Genomic DNA, 16,250 nt, shown 5'->3' with positions numbered 1-16,250 from the left:
TGTGCAGTGTCTAGCAGCTTTGTATTTTGCAATATTAGTTCTTAGGTTACTGGTCAGTTGGGATGGTAGAATGTTCACTGCTCTTTAAGGCTAGACAGGATAGATTCTGTCGACGAGAAAACACCGCAGCTCTAGCAGATCGCATAACTTTATGTTGTTGATATGAGGTTTACTGCACTGATTTTAGCAACTTATTCCCATTTCCCCTCAAGTAGTTGTCTTCACAAACATGGTTGACATTGTGAGGTCCAGCCACTTTAAAATGTTTCAGGCCCAGAAATCCAGCTCTTTATGCCATTATTTAAAATGTTACTATCACATTTGTGTTTGATATGTCTTAAATGGTAATACAGACTGAAAAGATCAAGCTTCAGCATTTATTTTTCATATTTATTTTAGTTCTTTGATGGTTAGCCTTCCAAGAAAAAACTGAGAGGTGAGTACTTGAGAAGTTTCACACATATCTGGCTTTTGTGCAGAAAAGTTTAAATTATTCTAGCATTGCAATCAGGTCAATACCAGCTTGTTTCTTTCCTGCTAGTTCCGGCAGTAAGTTCTGTTATGACAACGATGAACGAGTTGTCGCCAATGTTGACTTGTGGCCAATGCTAAATAGAAACACACAAATTACAGCAGTTTTGTCTGTAATGCTGATAAGGTGCTGGCTGCATGGTCTGGATCTGCAATGACTAAAATAATTAGAAGTTGTTGGTAAAAAATAATATATATTGTACTTAACTGGTTGTACAGGATTCTTCTTGGCTGCATACATATAATTATAAAAAGATAGCTATTGAGGCCTCATTTAGGCCATATGTTACTAAGCGCCTTGTTAGAGGTTGCTTTCTATCAGCTGAAGGCTATACTACTTTACTACTTGACGTTTCGATCAAGAGTGGATGAGAACTCGGGAAACTTGATACAAGCCACAGAGCAGCACTAACGGCACTGGTCACGACTTGCGGGTCCAACGATACTAATATGGCCCACGGTCGATAACTGCAACCCTTAGCAAGTGTGGTATCGAAAGTTGATACCACAAATTCTTTCATCTCCTCCAAACAAATCTTGTAAACCTGTTTTGGATACTGCTTCATCATGAGATTCAACTACACGAAAAGACAAAATTAAGACAAATAAAATAGAACTAAATTGTAATTACAGCAGCAGTATGTGTACCCACAATACTAGTGCTGATAAACTGTAGCTTACCTGAATATGAATTTTCTTCAGACTGTTCTGATTCAGATATTTCTTCCTCAGATCCAGAATCATTGAATTCCTCCTCTTGAGCTTCCAAAATTTCTTGCTTACTCAACAAATGTGACATGATTATAGCAGTATTACAGAAAACTGCAAAACCTGATGTGTGCATCCACAAAACTCAATGAAAATGTGAGAACATAATGACTTAGTCAGTAGCAACAGCAGCTCATACATTTGCTACTGCTTCTTTTGAAGTAATTTTAGAAATTGGCAACAGAAGACAGCGCCTGTCAAGGGGCAGGTCCATACATTGTTCTCATATGAAACCAGTCCAGTTTTTGAGTGATATTGGCTCGTGCATCGTGAAAATTGCAGCCCTAGATATACTCGGGCACGATCCTTTGAACACAATGTTGTGACCTATGAGCTATGCTTGGGCTTGGTTGCCAAAGTATTAATGCAAGTAACGAAGTTACCATACCACCATCTTAGTACTACAACTAGATAAATTAATATAGCTGTTAGTTAATAAAATATGTCTGAAAATTTGTCACAGTTTAAGGCTTCGCTGTACACTTGTTTGAAATAATTCACATCTGATATGCTAAATTAGTTCAAGAAGGTCAGTACTTTCTGGTTTGTTCTACTTTTCTTTTCAAAATTGGTTTCTTTTTATGAAAAAAAAGGAGATAGCTGCTTGTTGCATTGGTCCAGATGATGAGTTATCTACTAGCAAGTTCCAAAATAAACCAACTTCTATCTGTCACCAACACACTAATTTGAAAAAAAAAAGTAAATAAATAAATACATAGTTACAGTATAACCCTCATGTTTATGTTTGTGGAATCAACATTTTCCCACCATTTACAACATTTTTTATCGCACCCATCAAATGTCTTATGTTCTCAATGTTAACTCACACCCAATTTTGCGTTAACATATTTATAATTTTCCTGTGATTTATGCTTTATGAATAAATTGAAGAAAAGAACTGATGTAATTTATGTAAAATGGTGCTGGACATCAAGTAGTGTTTACAAACATTGAGTGGTTAAGTTTCTTGACAACAGATCTGAACCGGTAAATGGGTAAAAGTCAGAACTATTTATGCTGTATCTCCTGCCGGTGCCAACTGCTGCTTGACATGGTGGCTGATGGAAGGTTTCTATTTCCCAGGCAGTTCCCAGTTCCAGTTACACAAGTGGTTTTTATGAGATAGTAAACTATTATTGGATAATAAGCTCCACAATGACCTGTATTTTGATGCCTACTACACGAAGTGCAAAAATGCCTTTCTGCATCTGTAAACTTCGCATAACACTTACTTTTGCAGGTGTCTCTCCTAGATGAAGCATTGGATTCTTTCTGCTGCCATCAGATTTTGGAAACATTTCTTGCCTGCTGTTCTGGATTTTTATTTTATCTTAATGGGACCACCACCACCACCACCACCACCACCACCACCCCTCTTCCTTTGTGTCCTTTACTCCCGAGCACATAGATATCTTCACAAGCTGTGTCATGACGTTGTGGATTAAAACAGCCATTCATTCCTTTTATTTCCATCAATGATCACAAAACTTTTGGTCCTTAGACCACCAGATTCGGTCATCTGCAGTAAAACAGGAAACGAAATACAACTAATATATAAAATGCATGTTTGAGCATCAGCTACTTTTTTATTTAAAACTCAAATATCAACTAGTTTCACTCACAAATCATCTTCACAGGTTAAGATTAAAACAGTTTAGGCCACAACATTACATCTAGAATTACTTAAATAATGGCCATGTCTCATATGTAGAGCATGCCATGAATTCCAGTATAAAATACAGGACTATTAAATGCAAGCATACTAATGTCATGCATGAACAGAGCTCTGTTTATGGATGTTATTAGGATGTTTACCATTAAAAGTTCTGTATGTTATACCAGAATTCATGCTATTTCGTTATGGCATATTTTATTGTTTTAAAATGTAGTCTTTCAACTAGTTGTATTTCATTTCCCATGTTTTGCTGCATATCCAAAGATGGTCATTGCTGACTGAAACCTGTAGTCTACAGACCAAAAGTTTTGTGGTCATTGATGAAAAAAAAGTAATTTATTCTACATAGTCTGTAGACACACTTTTGTTTTCCTTGTCTCATATCCTCACTCAATGAAAAACTAGAAGCTACAAAAATTTGATATACAGTCTGGAGTTTGTCTGCTGGACAAGCTATTATCAGTATGAGAGCATGAGTGTCTCTCTCTCTCTCTCTCTCTCTCTCTCTTTCTCTCTCTTTTATTATTAAAAAAAAAAAAAAAAAAAAAAGCCTCATCGCCAGTTTTGTAAAGGCCTCATTGCTACTGCTGTGGAGGCCAAGTTGCCACTGTTGGTACAGTAGGCCGAATTGGTGAGTTCGTGAAATGGCCTATGGTGCAGTACACTGGTAAGACAATTTCTCACTGCCCCTATTCCACAGCTATGCCTCAGGGTCAGGTAACAGGATAGGAGAACGAAGGTTCTACAACACCCTAACAAATTAGTAACAAAGTCACACAAATGAGTTACAAGGTTTACTTATCTTTGTGACTAGTTGAATAATGAAATCTGCAATACTGCATGTAGTATAGCACAAAAAAGGCCTCAATGGCTAACTGCAAACAATCATAGATAAGCTTCACGATATGTAGCAAATGCAGTATACCACAACTGCCTCTTCACTTCTAAGAGTTCATTAAACGACATTTCCCGCCTAAGTCAGGCCTGGACGATGATCTATAACCAAGTACATGAGAGCTGCTCTTCTATCTTCCGAGTAGGCTTCTGTCCATTGTTGTCTGATCATTGGCAGATTGTGTTCGGCCGGCAATTGGCCGAGGCGAAGTTGATATCTTCATCCTCAGCACCACCCATAGCACTGGTGGAACTTGCGCAAGTGACGAATCTCTATGAGACTGGAACCAGCTCACATCTTTGCACCATTGGTGCTTTTTCCCTGGCAGTGTCTTGTTCAGAAGACACAGCAGTTTTTACTGTAGCAAAATTTATTATTAATGTCTTTTATATGAAATGAAATTGGCTTTGTTACAAAGTTTTTGCATGTTATGTACATACTTGTGTTGCTATCATTGCACATACTTAAGCATTCATTTTGTCATTTTAGGTTCTTTCTGCTGCAACTGTAATAGCAAAGCATACAAGTGCCTTGTGTAATGCATGTCGTTTGGCATCATCCAAAACAACAAATCCTGTAGCCAAACGTCACTTTGTGCAGTCTGCGAAGGATGTAGCTAATTCCACAGCAAATTTGGTAAAAGAAATCAAGGGTAAGAAAGAAACTTATTATGCTCTGTATATTGCAAGTTTCTAAATACAGTGTACTTCTGATTGTCCAGTTTGTGAATTATTTGTGTAGCTTATATGCCCGTGTGTGTGTGTGTGTGTGTGTGTGTGTGTGTGTGTGTGAGGGGTTTGCAATATTTTTGTGTAACAAACAATAATAAACAACCCACTGCATGAGAACAAAGTACTGTTTCCATTGTTATTGGCCAGCCTGTTCCACGTAAATCGAAAAGAAACTCAGTTTTCTGATTTTAGTTGGTGCATTAGTGTCATCAAAGTAAGTTAAAAGAAATTTGTAAAAGAGATTACTGAAAAAAGAAAGCAGCATGTGTTGACATTAAAACAAAAATTAGTATTAATGGAAAGATTAGAGAAGGTGGAAACTGCTGCAAAACTAAGTCCTGGAATGCAAACTGTTTGGTACATTAAATGGAATAAGCAGAAAATACAAGATTTTATCAGGAAATGTGATTATAGTTCTGGATCATCTGCATGAAAAGCATGAAGATGCCTACATTTGATCAATTAGATGCTGCTCTTTAGCAATGGTTTATCCAAAAATGAGCAAGTGTCATTATAGCACAATATGTGCTGAAAAAGTTAAATTTTTTTATGAAGCTCTAGGGTTGATCAGAGAATTTAATGCATCATCTGGATGGATAACAAGATTCAAACAACAGCTATTAGCAACAGAATCCCACAGTTATCTTTACCTCCAGTTACTGTAAGCGAAGTCATAAGAGTAATTAGATCATTAAAAAATAAAAATTCTGCTGGTGTGGACAATATTTCTAGTAAAATACTGAAACACTGTTATAAATTTGTTAGTCCCGTCTTATGCAACATATTCAATGCGTCCCTACAAGATGGGATTGTCCCTGACAGACTTAAGTTGGCTGTAGTGATTCCTATCTTTAAAAAAGGGGATAAAAGCATTGTTACAAACTATCGCCCAATATCCCTATTAACTACCTTCTCGAAAATTCTAGAAAAACTCATGCACAGGAGAATTGTAGACCATCTCAACATCCACAGTATCTTAAGCAAAAATCAGTTTGGGTTTCGTGCCGGTCTTTGTACTGAACAGGCAATATTCTCTTTCAGCAACCAAGTTTTGGAAGCCATTAACAAAAAAATGTCTCCAGTGGGTATTTTTTGTGATCTTACGAAAGCCTTTGACTGTGTAAACCACCAGATTCTTTGGAAAAAGGCAGAATACTATGGTTTAGGTGGTACTGTTGGCTTGTGGCTACAATCATATCTACAGGATCGGAAGCAGACTGTAATGCTAAATGGCTCTTCTGGAGAACCTGCCTCGTCTGAATGGGGCACGATAACGTGTGGTGTGCCTCAAGGCTCCGTTTTGGGCCCACTGCTTTTCCTCATCTTTATTAATGATCTTCCTCTTTCTTCTGAGACAAACAGCAAATTTACCCTGTTTGCCGATGATACCACAATTCTAATTGACGATTTGATTGATCATGATCTTGAAAAAACTACAAATACTGTTTTTAATGACATCTTAAATTGGTTCTCCTCAAATGGTCTCTCGCTCAATGCAGATAAAACTCATTATATGAGGTTCCATACATCACAAAGTAATCCTGATGAAATTAACATAAAATGTAGAGATCAACCAATACAGAAAGTTGAAGACACAAAATTCCTGGGTGCTTACATAGACAGTAAATGTAATTGGTCGGTTCACATTCTTCATCTATGTAAAAAACTTAGCTCGGCAACATTTGCATTACGGGTAATTTCTTCAGTGGCTGAAGTTGACACTATTAAGGTTGCCTACTTTGGCTACTTCCACTCATTGATGTCATATGCTATCATATTCTGGGGGAACCAACCACTTGCAAAAAAAGTTTTCACCATCCAAAAAAAAGCAATCAGAATAATGTGTGGGGTCCATCAAAGACACTCTTGCAGGCACTTGTTTCGGAAGATAGGTATCCTAACAACTGCCTCACAGTATATTTTTTCCTTGCTGACCTTTGTGTGCAAAAATTATTCCATCTACCAAGACAACAGTAAATTCCATGGTTATAATACCAGAAACAAAAACAATCTACATTTAGAAATGAAACGTCTCACTCTGGTACAAAAAGGAGTTTACTACTCCAACATTAAGCTGTTCAATGCTCTACCACTACATATCAAATGTGTTCATACAGAACTGCCAAAATTTAAACAAGTTCTCAAAGATTACCTGACAGAGAAATCTTATTATACTGTGGATGAATACCTGAAAGAAAATGTATACCATCACTAAACTTATTGTGTCTAGAAGTAGTTCAATTGATTTTATTGTGCATTTGGGCATTAGCGCACTTTTTGTAACAACAGATTGGCTGTACATGTATTTACTCTTGTAGGTCTAATATCTGATTTAACTTTGTGCTCTTATCTTTAACCTTTATTTGAAACTCCTTTTTCTGTCAAATGGTAGTTATGTTATCTAGCTGACATTGTATCTGTTACTTTATTTATAGTATGTCTTACTTAAACTATGTACAATTTTCCATTGAATTGCCCTTGTATTTATTGTAAGTTTAAATTGAAACCTGTACAATTTGACACGTTCCATATCCTTGTGATTGACTCACTAACTGGATCTACGGAACAAGAAATAAATAAATAAATAATAAATAAATAAATAAATAAAATCACAAGCTTCACAGACTTACTGTGCAAGGAGAGCAGCATCGTTCAAATATTGCAGCAGCTGATTCCTTCTGGGAAGAGTTCAAGAAATTTGTGGAAGAAGAGAATTTCACACTAGAAAAAATTTATAATGCAGGTGAAAGCGATCGTTGTTGGAAAGTCTGCCAACCACAACCATTTCTTTTAAGAGCAAAGTTTGTGCTCCTGTGTCGTCTAAAGAATGCATTGCAGTTTTGAGCACTGGTAATCCTTTTGGTAACCACAAATTGAAACTACTAGTGACTGGAAGAAACCTGTGCATTCAAGAGTATCACAGCTAAGGATCTTCTTGTGCATTATTGCAACGAGAAAGGAGCAGGGATGGATTGTGAAATTTTCAAAAACTGGTTCCACACACGTTTTGTGCCCTAAGTTCAGCGATATCTAGAAGAAAAAGGTTTGCCACAGAAGGCTGTTCTATTGCTTGATAATGCTCCTTCACATCCCGATGAGAGGATAGTCATAGCTGATAATGGTCTCATCCTAAATAACTTCTTACCTCCTAATGTGACTGCCATTATACAGCCAGTGGACCATAGCATAATTGTAAGATATGATGTCATTTACTGTATGGCTACCTGTTTCGGCACTTCAGTGCACCATCTTCAGTCCTTAGCTGATGCTGAAAGGGTTAACACCATCTGTATACACAATGCATCAGTGGCCAACATAACTGGTTTACCCAGACTACCTGTAACTGTGATGTCTCTCCAACACAACAGTTGATGGTTGGAGAGACAGCATCATAGTTACAGATAGTATGCGTAAACCAGTTATGTTGGCCACTGATGCATTGTGTATACAGATGGTGTTAACCCCTTCAGCATCAGCCTGAAGATGGTGCAGTGAAGTGCTGAAACTGGTAGCCATACAATAAATGACATAATAAGGATGGCTGTACGTGTTTCATTTTCTTACAATAGTGAATGGCTGTAGCCCCTCAGACCTTCAGTCACGAGGATGGACATGAAAAAAAAAACAGCATAATTGTTTCGGTGAAATGACACTAGTGGGCTGGTCAACTGAGAATACTGGTTGGTGGTGTTCTGGAAGAAGTTGACAATTGTAGATACCTGACGAGAAGTCAAGCCACATACACTAGTTTGATCATGGAGAAAAATTCTTCGGGGTATAGAAGAAAGTGATTTTCAAGATTTCAGTGATGAAGAAATAACTACACAAATAATGAATCTGGCAATGGAATTAAATGGTTTTGAAGCTGTTGTTGAAAAAAAACTTGAACAAGTGGCTGAAGATAAACACATATGAACCGGCTTTCCAACACGAGTGACACTGAAATTGTGACTACTGCTTCACAGCAAAATAAAGAAGAGGACAGTGTATGCGAAAGTAGGGAGGAGTACAGCAAGCTTGTCAGTTATTGTATCTCATTGCAATGTGTTGATATGCCTCTAGATTATAATGGGCCGGAAGGGTTTCAATACAATGGTGTTATTGCTGCAAGAAAATTTCAAAATGCTGCATGAAAAAATGTCAACTCCGCCCAGAAGCAGATCAACATCATAGATTATTTTAAGAAATAAAGAGGCCTACGGTACCTGTGCACAGAACTGGAATAAACTTGTTTGAAAACATCTCAGTAATTCATGTTTTTCAATTATTCATTAATCTTCTCCCCCATGTTACCCCGAATAATTAGGGATATACTGTAGTTTAATTTTCAAGCAATGTTATTGTGATTTATACTGTATTTGACTATTTTCAGTATTTGGCTCTGTTGATGAGCTCTTGATATATTGGATTTTTACTGCAGAGGGTCTTAATGACAAAAATCTTCTTATATTGTACTCAGCATGCCATTTGTAAGTTTTTACTAAAACTGAAATAACTTGACCATCTCTGCCACTTGCTCAAACAGTCCAAAGACTGTTTTCTAAATTTGCCAGCAGATATAATTGCTGCTGATAATCTGAAATGTATTGTAGGTTATCTCCTCAACAGCCATTAGCACAGGATTTCTGTATTTCACATAAGATCTCCTGGCAAATATGAAATGCCCTTTTCTTGCAGGATGTTCCCTCAAAGGAATATATTACCTGTTCAGTTCTGGAGTTCCCAATAACTAAGGACATTGTAATGTATGTGTGTGTGTGTGTGTGTGTGTGTGTGTGTGTGTGTGTGTGTGTGTGTGAATCTAACTGTAATTGGTGCTACCAACAATCTAAATATTTTGTTATGCCGCCTCAGTTGCACTAAGAGCTATCAATAGTTTCTCATTTCTGTTTACTATGTGTTTTGGAAATAGTTGTTTAGTTCTGCTCTATGGAATTCCCTTGTTTTTGTCACCTCACTTGACTGTGAACCACCGGTAATAGTGAGAGGCTAACAATCCAACTGCCTTTATTGTGTGAAGCGTCATTTTCAAGCTGTGTACTGAACCTGTGATGTGCAATGCATCAGACATCAACATAAGTGATTTACAGCTATTCTTCCCACAGTAGCAGCTACAAACCAGTCAGTAACATCTATCTTTTTGCAGTCTTTTGCATTTAGTTTGAACTGATTAGTAATGTTCATGTTCATTCACTGCTTCCTGGTTTCAGGTTCTCCTTTTCCTTCTTCCAAGCTTGTCTTATGTTTATACCTTAGCGTGTCGTATTTCCTTGCTTTCAGTGTTATATCGGGCTTACAGGATGCTGAAACCATCTCTCTCTCTCTCTCTCTCTCTCTCTCTCTCTCTCTCTTTGGTTTTTTTTTTGCCTATTGTGTATATCACTTCAGTCTCCCATTTTCACAACTGATTATTAGTTTGCATGTCAGTAGTCTCTCTTCTGCACCCTTATGTAGCAATGGTCCAGTTCTCATATTCTCTTTCATTGCTTTACAGTATATTTTCCTTTTTTCATTTATAGGCTGTTTCAGTTATGCATTTGTTTCATTCAGCAGTGCTCTAAGCCAAATTAAGCATGATCAGGTTTCACCACCTTATTTTTGGTGTGCTCACTGATCTCAAGCCTAAAATGTGTGACATGTTGTGGCTTTCTGGTCTCTAACATAAGCAAAACATGTTCCTTCCATTCATCCTTGTTCTTTGTTGCTTTCTATATTACAAATTTCATACTACATTCTGCTCTTGTGTAGAAGTTCTAACATTTTTTACAGGTCTAAGCAGCTTTATTTTTAATGTTTCCAGTTGCCTATAGTCTTTCTGTATTAAAATCTACCATTCTACATCATAAAACAAGGTGGGAAATGCCAGTACTTTACAAAATTCCATTTTTTAATCTCTTCATTCACTTTCTCTTTGTAAGCCCTTGCAGTTGGCCTACAATTTCTCAGATAGGAAATTGGTTTATTTTTATATCATGATCTTCTTGATAGGTTAAGTCTCAGCCAAGATACAGAAACTGGGACACTTGTTTCAATATTTTATCATAGATGCAACTTTTTTTATCCTAATTGTGCCTTTCTTAGGAACACATCATTACCTTAGTTTTGCACTTTGTGGTTTGTCATCACATTTTTGAATAATTACATCATCATCATCATCAGCAGCAGCAGCAGCAGCAGCACCAGCAGCAGGAGCATAGAATTAGATGTTTACATACTGCTGACGTCTCAATTTGATTCCCAAAGGAATATTGTTGTCTTTGCACATCCTTATCAAGTCATCTATGTAGATGTTAAATACACTAGATTCTCAATAATCCAGCCATTCCTTGCACATATGTATGTCGGATTAACAGAAGTGCCAGGTTATTGAATGTGTCCAAAATTTATTTTAAGCACATAAGGAAGACTCTTTATTAAATCCTAAGATAGGTTGATTTTCATTGAAAACTTCGTTCTGGAGTGTATACATATACAGTAGTATCACTCACTATGCAACATGTCCTGAGCTTTTAGTTGTTACAGTGATGATATGTGATGATGGCATGGAACTGCGTTATAAGTATTACATCAATATTGCATGTGTCTGATTGTTGCATAATGTACTCCAGGAAGATGAATACAGCTTCAGCATCAGCAGTGTGGGAAATCTTCATGCTCTCTCCTACTATGTCCTTTCCTTCATCCCTTTCATTATAACTTTTCTGCATACTTTTTATTATTCCTTCATCTGTTAAAAGTTGGTCTATCTCTCAGTTTTCCCCATTCAACCAGTTAGTGACATGTTATTCATAAATTTCCCTTCTTCCTGGAATGTATAGCATTGTTTAATATTGTAACTGACTGACAACATTGTTGCACATGATAATTCATTGTTATGCGCATCATATCTGCTTGACCAACTAGACACTGGATGTGGGTCGGATTACTGAGAGACTGGACTACTGAGGGTCGGATTAGCGAGAGTTTGGTATAGCTTTGGAGATGCATTATGTCCCTGTCTTAACTCCCTGGTTCACATCTATCTCTGATGATAACTACTTTCCATTTTCTGTAATGATTCTGGCATTGATATGAAGACTCCAAATCACTTGGCTTAAGTGTCTTGTATAGCCTCTTTTTTATACAAATAATTTTCTTGAAGCACAATCAAACGTCTTTGTCGAGTTTAGTAGTGTTTTCAGCAATACTCAGAAAACACTAAAATTTTATCTTTTTAATAACAGCTTCACTTTTACATTTCACCCAACTCCATACTGCAAAACTTCGGGTTTTTCTGGGAGTATAAATAAAGCTTATGGAACTTCCTGGCAGATTAAAACTGTGTGCCAGACCGAAACTCGAACTCGGGACCCTTGCCTTTCGTGGGCAAGTGCTCTACCAACTGAGCTACCCAAGCACGACTCACACCCCGTCCTCACAGCTGTAATTCCACCAATACCTCTTCTTCTACCTTCCAAACTTCACAGAAGCTCTCCTGCGAGCACTTGCCAGCGAAAGGCTAAGGTCTCGAGTTCTTGTCTGTGTCCGGTACACAGTTTTAATCTGCCAGGAAATTTCGTATCAGCACACACTCCACTGTAGAGTGAAAATTTCATTCTATAAAGCTTTTGGAACTTGTAATTTTGTCAATTTTATATAATGCCACATCAGATAGTGTTAATGGTAAACACCTCAAGGTGACATTAATGCTACTGCAAATTATTTCCAAGTAATCATATTTATTAGCGGCTTAGTTTTGTTTTTATCATGATAGGAAGATGGCGTGAAGTTATATTGTGATAGTAGTAGACATAATTTTTATGTGTGAATCCTTTGTTGTCACAGCTCTGGATCAGGACTACAGTGAAAGTAACCGTGACTGCTGTGCAAGAGCTACACGTCCACTCCTTGAGGCTGTCGACAGTCTCTGCACCTTTGCTAGCTCACCAGAGTTTGCTTCTCAACCAGCCAAAATTGGAGCAGTGGCACGTCGTGCACAGGAGCCAGTTACCTCTGCTGCCCGGTCGATAATTGATGGATCATGTGCCATGGTTCGTGCTGCAAAGTCACTGGCAGTCAGTCCTCGTGACCCGCCAACATGGCAGTTGCTTGCCAACCACAGCAAAAGTGTGTCTGACTCAATAAAGAAGCTTGTGTCTTCAATAAGGTATGAATGTATGCAGTTGGAATAGTGTGATATCAATGTGATTAGAAATATTTGATAATTGTCATTCTGTTTCAATTTAGAGATAAGGCTCCAGGACAAAAGGAATGTGATGATGCCGTAGAGACACTGAGTGGTAAAATACGTGAACTGGATCAGGCTTCCTTGTCAGCTGTGTCACAGAGCTTAGCTCCACGTCGTGACAATAGTTTGCAAGGCTTCACAGACCAGATGTCCCGGTCAGCATCTGAAATCACAGATAAGCTAGAACCTCTTCGAACAGCAGCCAAGTTTGGAGCAGAAAATATTGGTCATGCGGTAAGTCAGCTAATGAAATTAATCCCCGTAAGTTTGCTTGAGATGTGACAGAGGCTGTGTGTCATTCATTTCCCCATAGTTAACAATATACTAGCTCTGTGTGTTATGAAATTTTCACTCTTTAGCTAAATGTGAACTGTTGTGAAACTTTCTGATAAACTAAAATAGTGTATGAGACTAGGACTCCAACATTTGCTTTTCACACGCACTGCTGTACCACTTTAGACATCATAATGGGCCAATCTAGAGCTTGTGTCTGTGTATTTTCTCTCTTCCAAATTCTGTTGAGGTTCTCCTGCATAGTTTGTCTTGACAGGGAGGGAGTGTTCTGATAGCATTCCCAGCCTGGAACGCACAGATAATCTGTTAACTGCATCTGAATTATATGTAGCAGGTCTGCTGTAACTGTGGGGAAACCAGAATTATACATGAGCAATTTTTCTTCTTAGGATGAGTTCAAGTCTTCATGTGCATGTGACAGTGTTGGGGAGATGTGCGGGAAAGCAGTAGACAGTCCAGCAGTGGACATATACCCTGTTCCTCATTTAATCATTCAACTTCACTCCTCCTTGAACATAGAAATGTGTTTATTTATTCCATCCGGCTAGTACAGTCTGTGAGATGTATTTCATTCTTCACGTAATATTCCACACTGAGCAACAGGCTTAGTAACAGCCATTGGTCCAGAGAAGCGGGCTACTTACTCAGTGTAGTGTCATCATGGAGTGCTGACTCAGTGACGGTGGCACGGATGCCACCCAAAGCTTCATATGATTCTGGTGTGGAGCAAGGCCAGTCATCAGTGTCTTCTGTCTTTATGACAGGCCCTGGCATCCCAGTGGCACAATAGTGGTGGTGTCCAGGGCTGACCTGTGGACTGACAACTGAAGAGCAGGGGCAGGCAGTTGGTGGAGTGTTGGCCATCTGGGCTGGGCAGACAGGTGCAATCATTGGTTCTCGACCCGGTGGCAGCAGAGTTATGGCGATGGCTATGATTGACACAGACTGAGTGGTCACATACTATCCAGCTGCCTGAACAATGACAAGCTGGTTCAGAAAGGGTTAAACACTGCTTCTCCCTGCTGATTTCTGCTTTTTACATAAGTTAGTGTCTCCTGCCAAATTGATTGGGATGCAATACTCCTGGAGGCCTGGTTTTGTCACGGTGCTCCTCTGTTGGTTCTAAGTATCTTGTACACTTTATCCTCTTCAGGTATGATATTTGTAGCTTATGGCTGTCAGTCACCTACCAGATACAAAAGTGATCAAACCATTGTAGCAGAACGGTAAAGCTAATGGTTACTGATTTTATTCAGATTAGGTGAAAGGGCAAGAAAACCATTTATGGGTATGGTAAATGGCACCAACTGAGTTAGTATATACAGAATATCATAAGTATATTTTGAACATAGCTGTGCTTCAGCAATGGTTAGAGATCATCAGTAAATGAATCCAAAGCAGCCAATCATTTGCAACAAAAGGTGTTTTATTCAACATTTTGTCATGGTTTTGATGGATCCAGAAGACGGGTGTACATCCAATGAAACCACCTTTTGTTGCAACTGGTTGGCTACTTTGGATTCGTTTACTTTCCAAATACCGTAAGTTTATTTGAATTAGGTGAAAGTAGTCAAATGATGTGTTGAAACTGTGGCTTTCAAAGGGCAGCACAGATGGAAACTCAACTTCATTTCACATTCTGTCCACCTGCCTCTTAGCTTCTGGAAAGCAGTTGTGTATTTTAAGGATAAATATACTAAAATCTGTAGTACATAAACTTCTTTCAATTCAGAACTAATATGTTCAGCGATCAAGCAGTGCTTGACAAATAGAATTTTTCCTATTGTACCCTGAAGAAGAAACCTGTGGTTGTAAAACCTAGTAGATAAGTACAGGTCAGTTGAACTATCTCTGTGTAAAATGAAAAATTGTTGAATGGAAATTTCCTTTTAGTACAGTTCACACTATTGTCAAACATGTATACTGACATATTTTGAACTAGTTGTATTTATGATATTCTGTATGTTAGTGTTACCATCTGTTACAATAGTGTGGTAAGATTTAGCAGAACGATTTTCCATGTGATAGGCAGAGCATTACTCTATATTTATCGCAGTCTTTCCGTGTCACATAATCAAATACAGATATTTTTATAGTAGTAATATATGTTATTATTCGTGCATAGTTACTAACAAGGGACAAGATAGTGTGCCTGTAATATCAGAATTATTATAGAAATGATTTCAGTGTTATTTTTTGTTGAAAATTCTCTTTGTATTTGTTATAGACCATTGAAAAGTATGAAATATTTTTGTAAACAATTTTCTAGGTGAATCAAATGGTGCTCTATTTTGATCCCTTGGTAACTGGAGCAGTTGGAGCAGCATCCAACATGGTGCACTCAAAGCAGCAGATGGTACTCCTGGATCAGACAAAGACTGTAGCAGAGAGTGCTTTACAGTTAGTTTATGCAACAAAGGAAGGTGGTGGTAATCCAAAGGTATGCTGATTTAATGTTTGGATTATGTTTAAAAAAATATGTGTGTGTAGTAACTGATACAGCGTGTCAGCTATTATGTTAAAAACGCATTTGGTAGTTAGATATCTATGATGATGCTACTGCATTTGTTTACTTTGACTTTAAAAATAATCAGTATTCACAACCTTTCCTTTAATAGTAGATGCTTGTAAAACAAGAATCACTCTCTCCCATTAGCACCTTGTTACCACTGACCTTCTATCCCACCTATTTCTCAAACTCCTTTTTATGACTGTGCTCTCAGCTGCTATTCCTCCTCCTTCCCCTCTTCTTCCATTTCTTAATAATTAGCATGTCGTCTTAGGTTTCTTTTCATTTTCTTCACTTTGTATTCTACAGGCAGTGAATATTCATTCAGACATTGATGAGACCGCTGATGCCTTGCGCGATGCTCTTCAAGATCTAAGCCGTACATTGGAGCAACTGTCGACTCAGGCAGGAGTTGTAACAGGCATTGTTGACACGATAACACGTGCCATGTCACGCATCTCGGATACACGAGCTAGTGTCGGTGTTGATGAGGAGCATGGTTTTGTCGAGTACCAGACACGTATGGTTCGTGCAGCCAAAGAAATAGCACGTGTGTCACAAGACATGGTTTGTATTGAATTCTGCAGCTTTCAGCATTTATATATTTATTTATTTTGCAT

At 38.0% G+C, this 16,250-nt stretch overlaps 1 protein-coding gene across 3 annotated transcripts in view; it reads left to right on the top strand.

Annotated features, from left to right (window-relative positions):
- The window catches only part of LOC124722634 (talin-1), a 284,201-nt gene that overhangs the window by 205,405 nt on the left and 62,546 nt on the right, over window positions 1–16,250 (top strand). For all 3 annotated transcript variants that reach the window (XM_047247780.1, XM_047247781.1, XM_047247782.1), the window contains exons 29-33: window positions 4,359–4,521; window positions 12,425–12,746; window positions 12,827–13,061; window positions 15,391–15,561; window positions 15,940–16,197. In XM_047247780.1, the coding sequence (XP_047103736.1) occupies window positions 4,359–4,521; window positions 12,425–12,746; window positions 12,827–13,061; window positions 15,391–15,561; window positions 15,940–16,197 (1,149 nt within the window). The remainder of the gene's footprint in view (window positions 1–4,358; window positions 4,522–12,424; window positions 12,747–12,826; window positions 13,062–15,390; window positions 15,562–15,939; window positions 16,198–16,250) is intronic.

Source organism: Schistocerca piceifrons, chromosome X (assembly GCF_021461385.2).
Source record: "Schistocerca piceifrons isolate TAMUIC-IGC-003096 chromosome X, iqSchPice1.1, whole genome shotgun sequence".
NCBI classification, from domain to species: Eukaryota; Metazoa; Arthropoda; class Insecta; order Orthoptera; family Acrididae; genus Schistocerca; species Schistocerca piceifrons.
The sequence above is the reverse complement of the archived record's forward strand: the minus strand, read 5'-3'. Positions and strand labels throughout refer to the sequence as shown.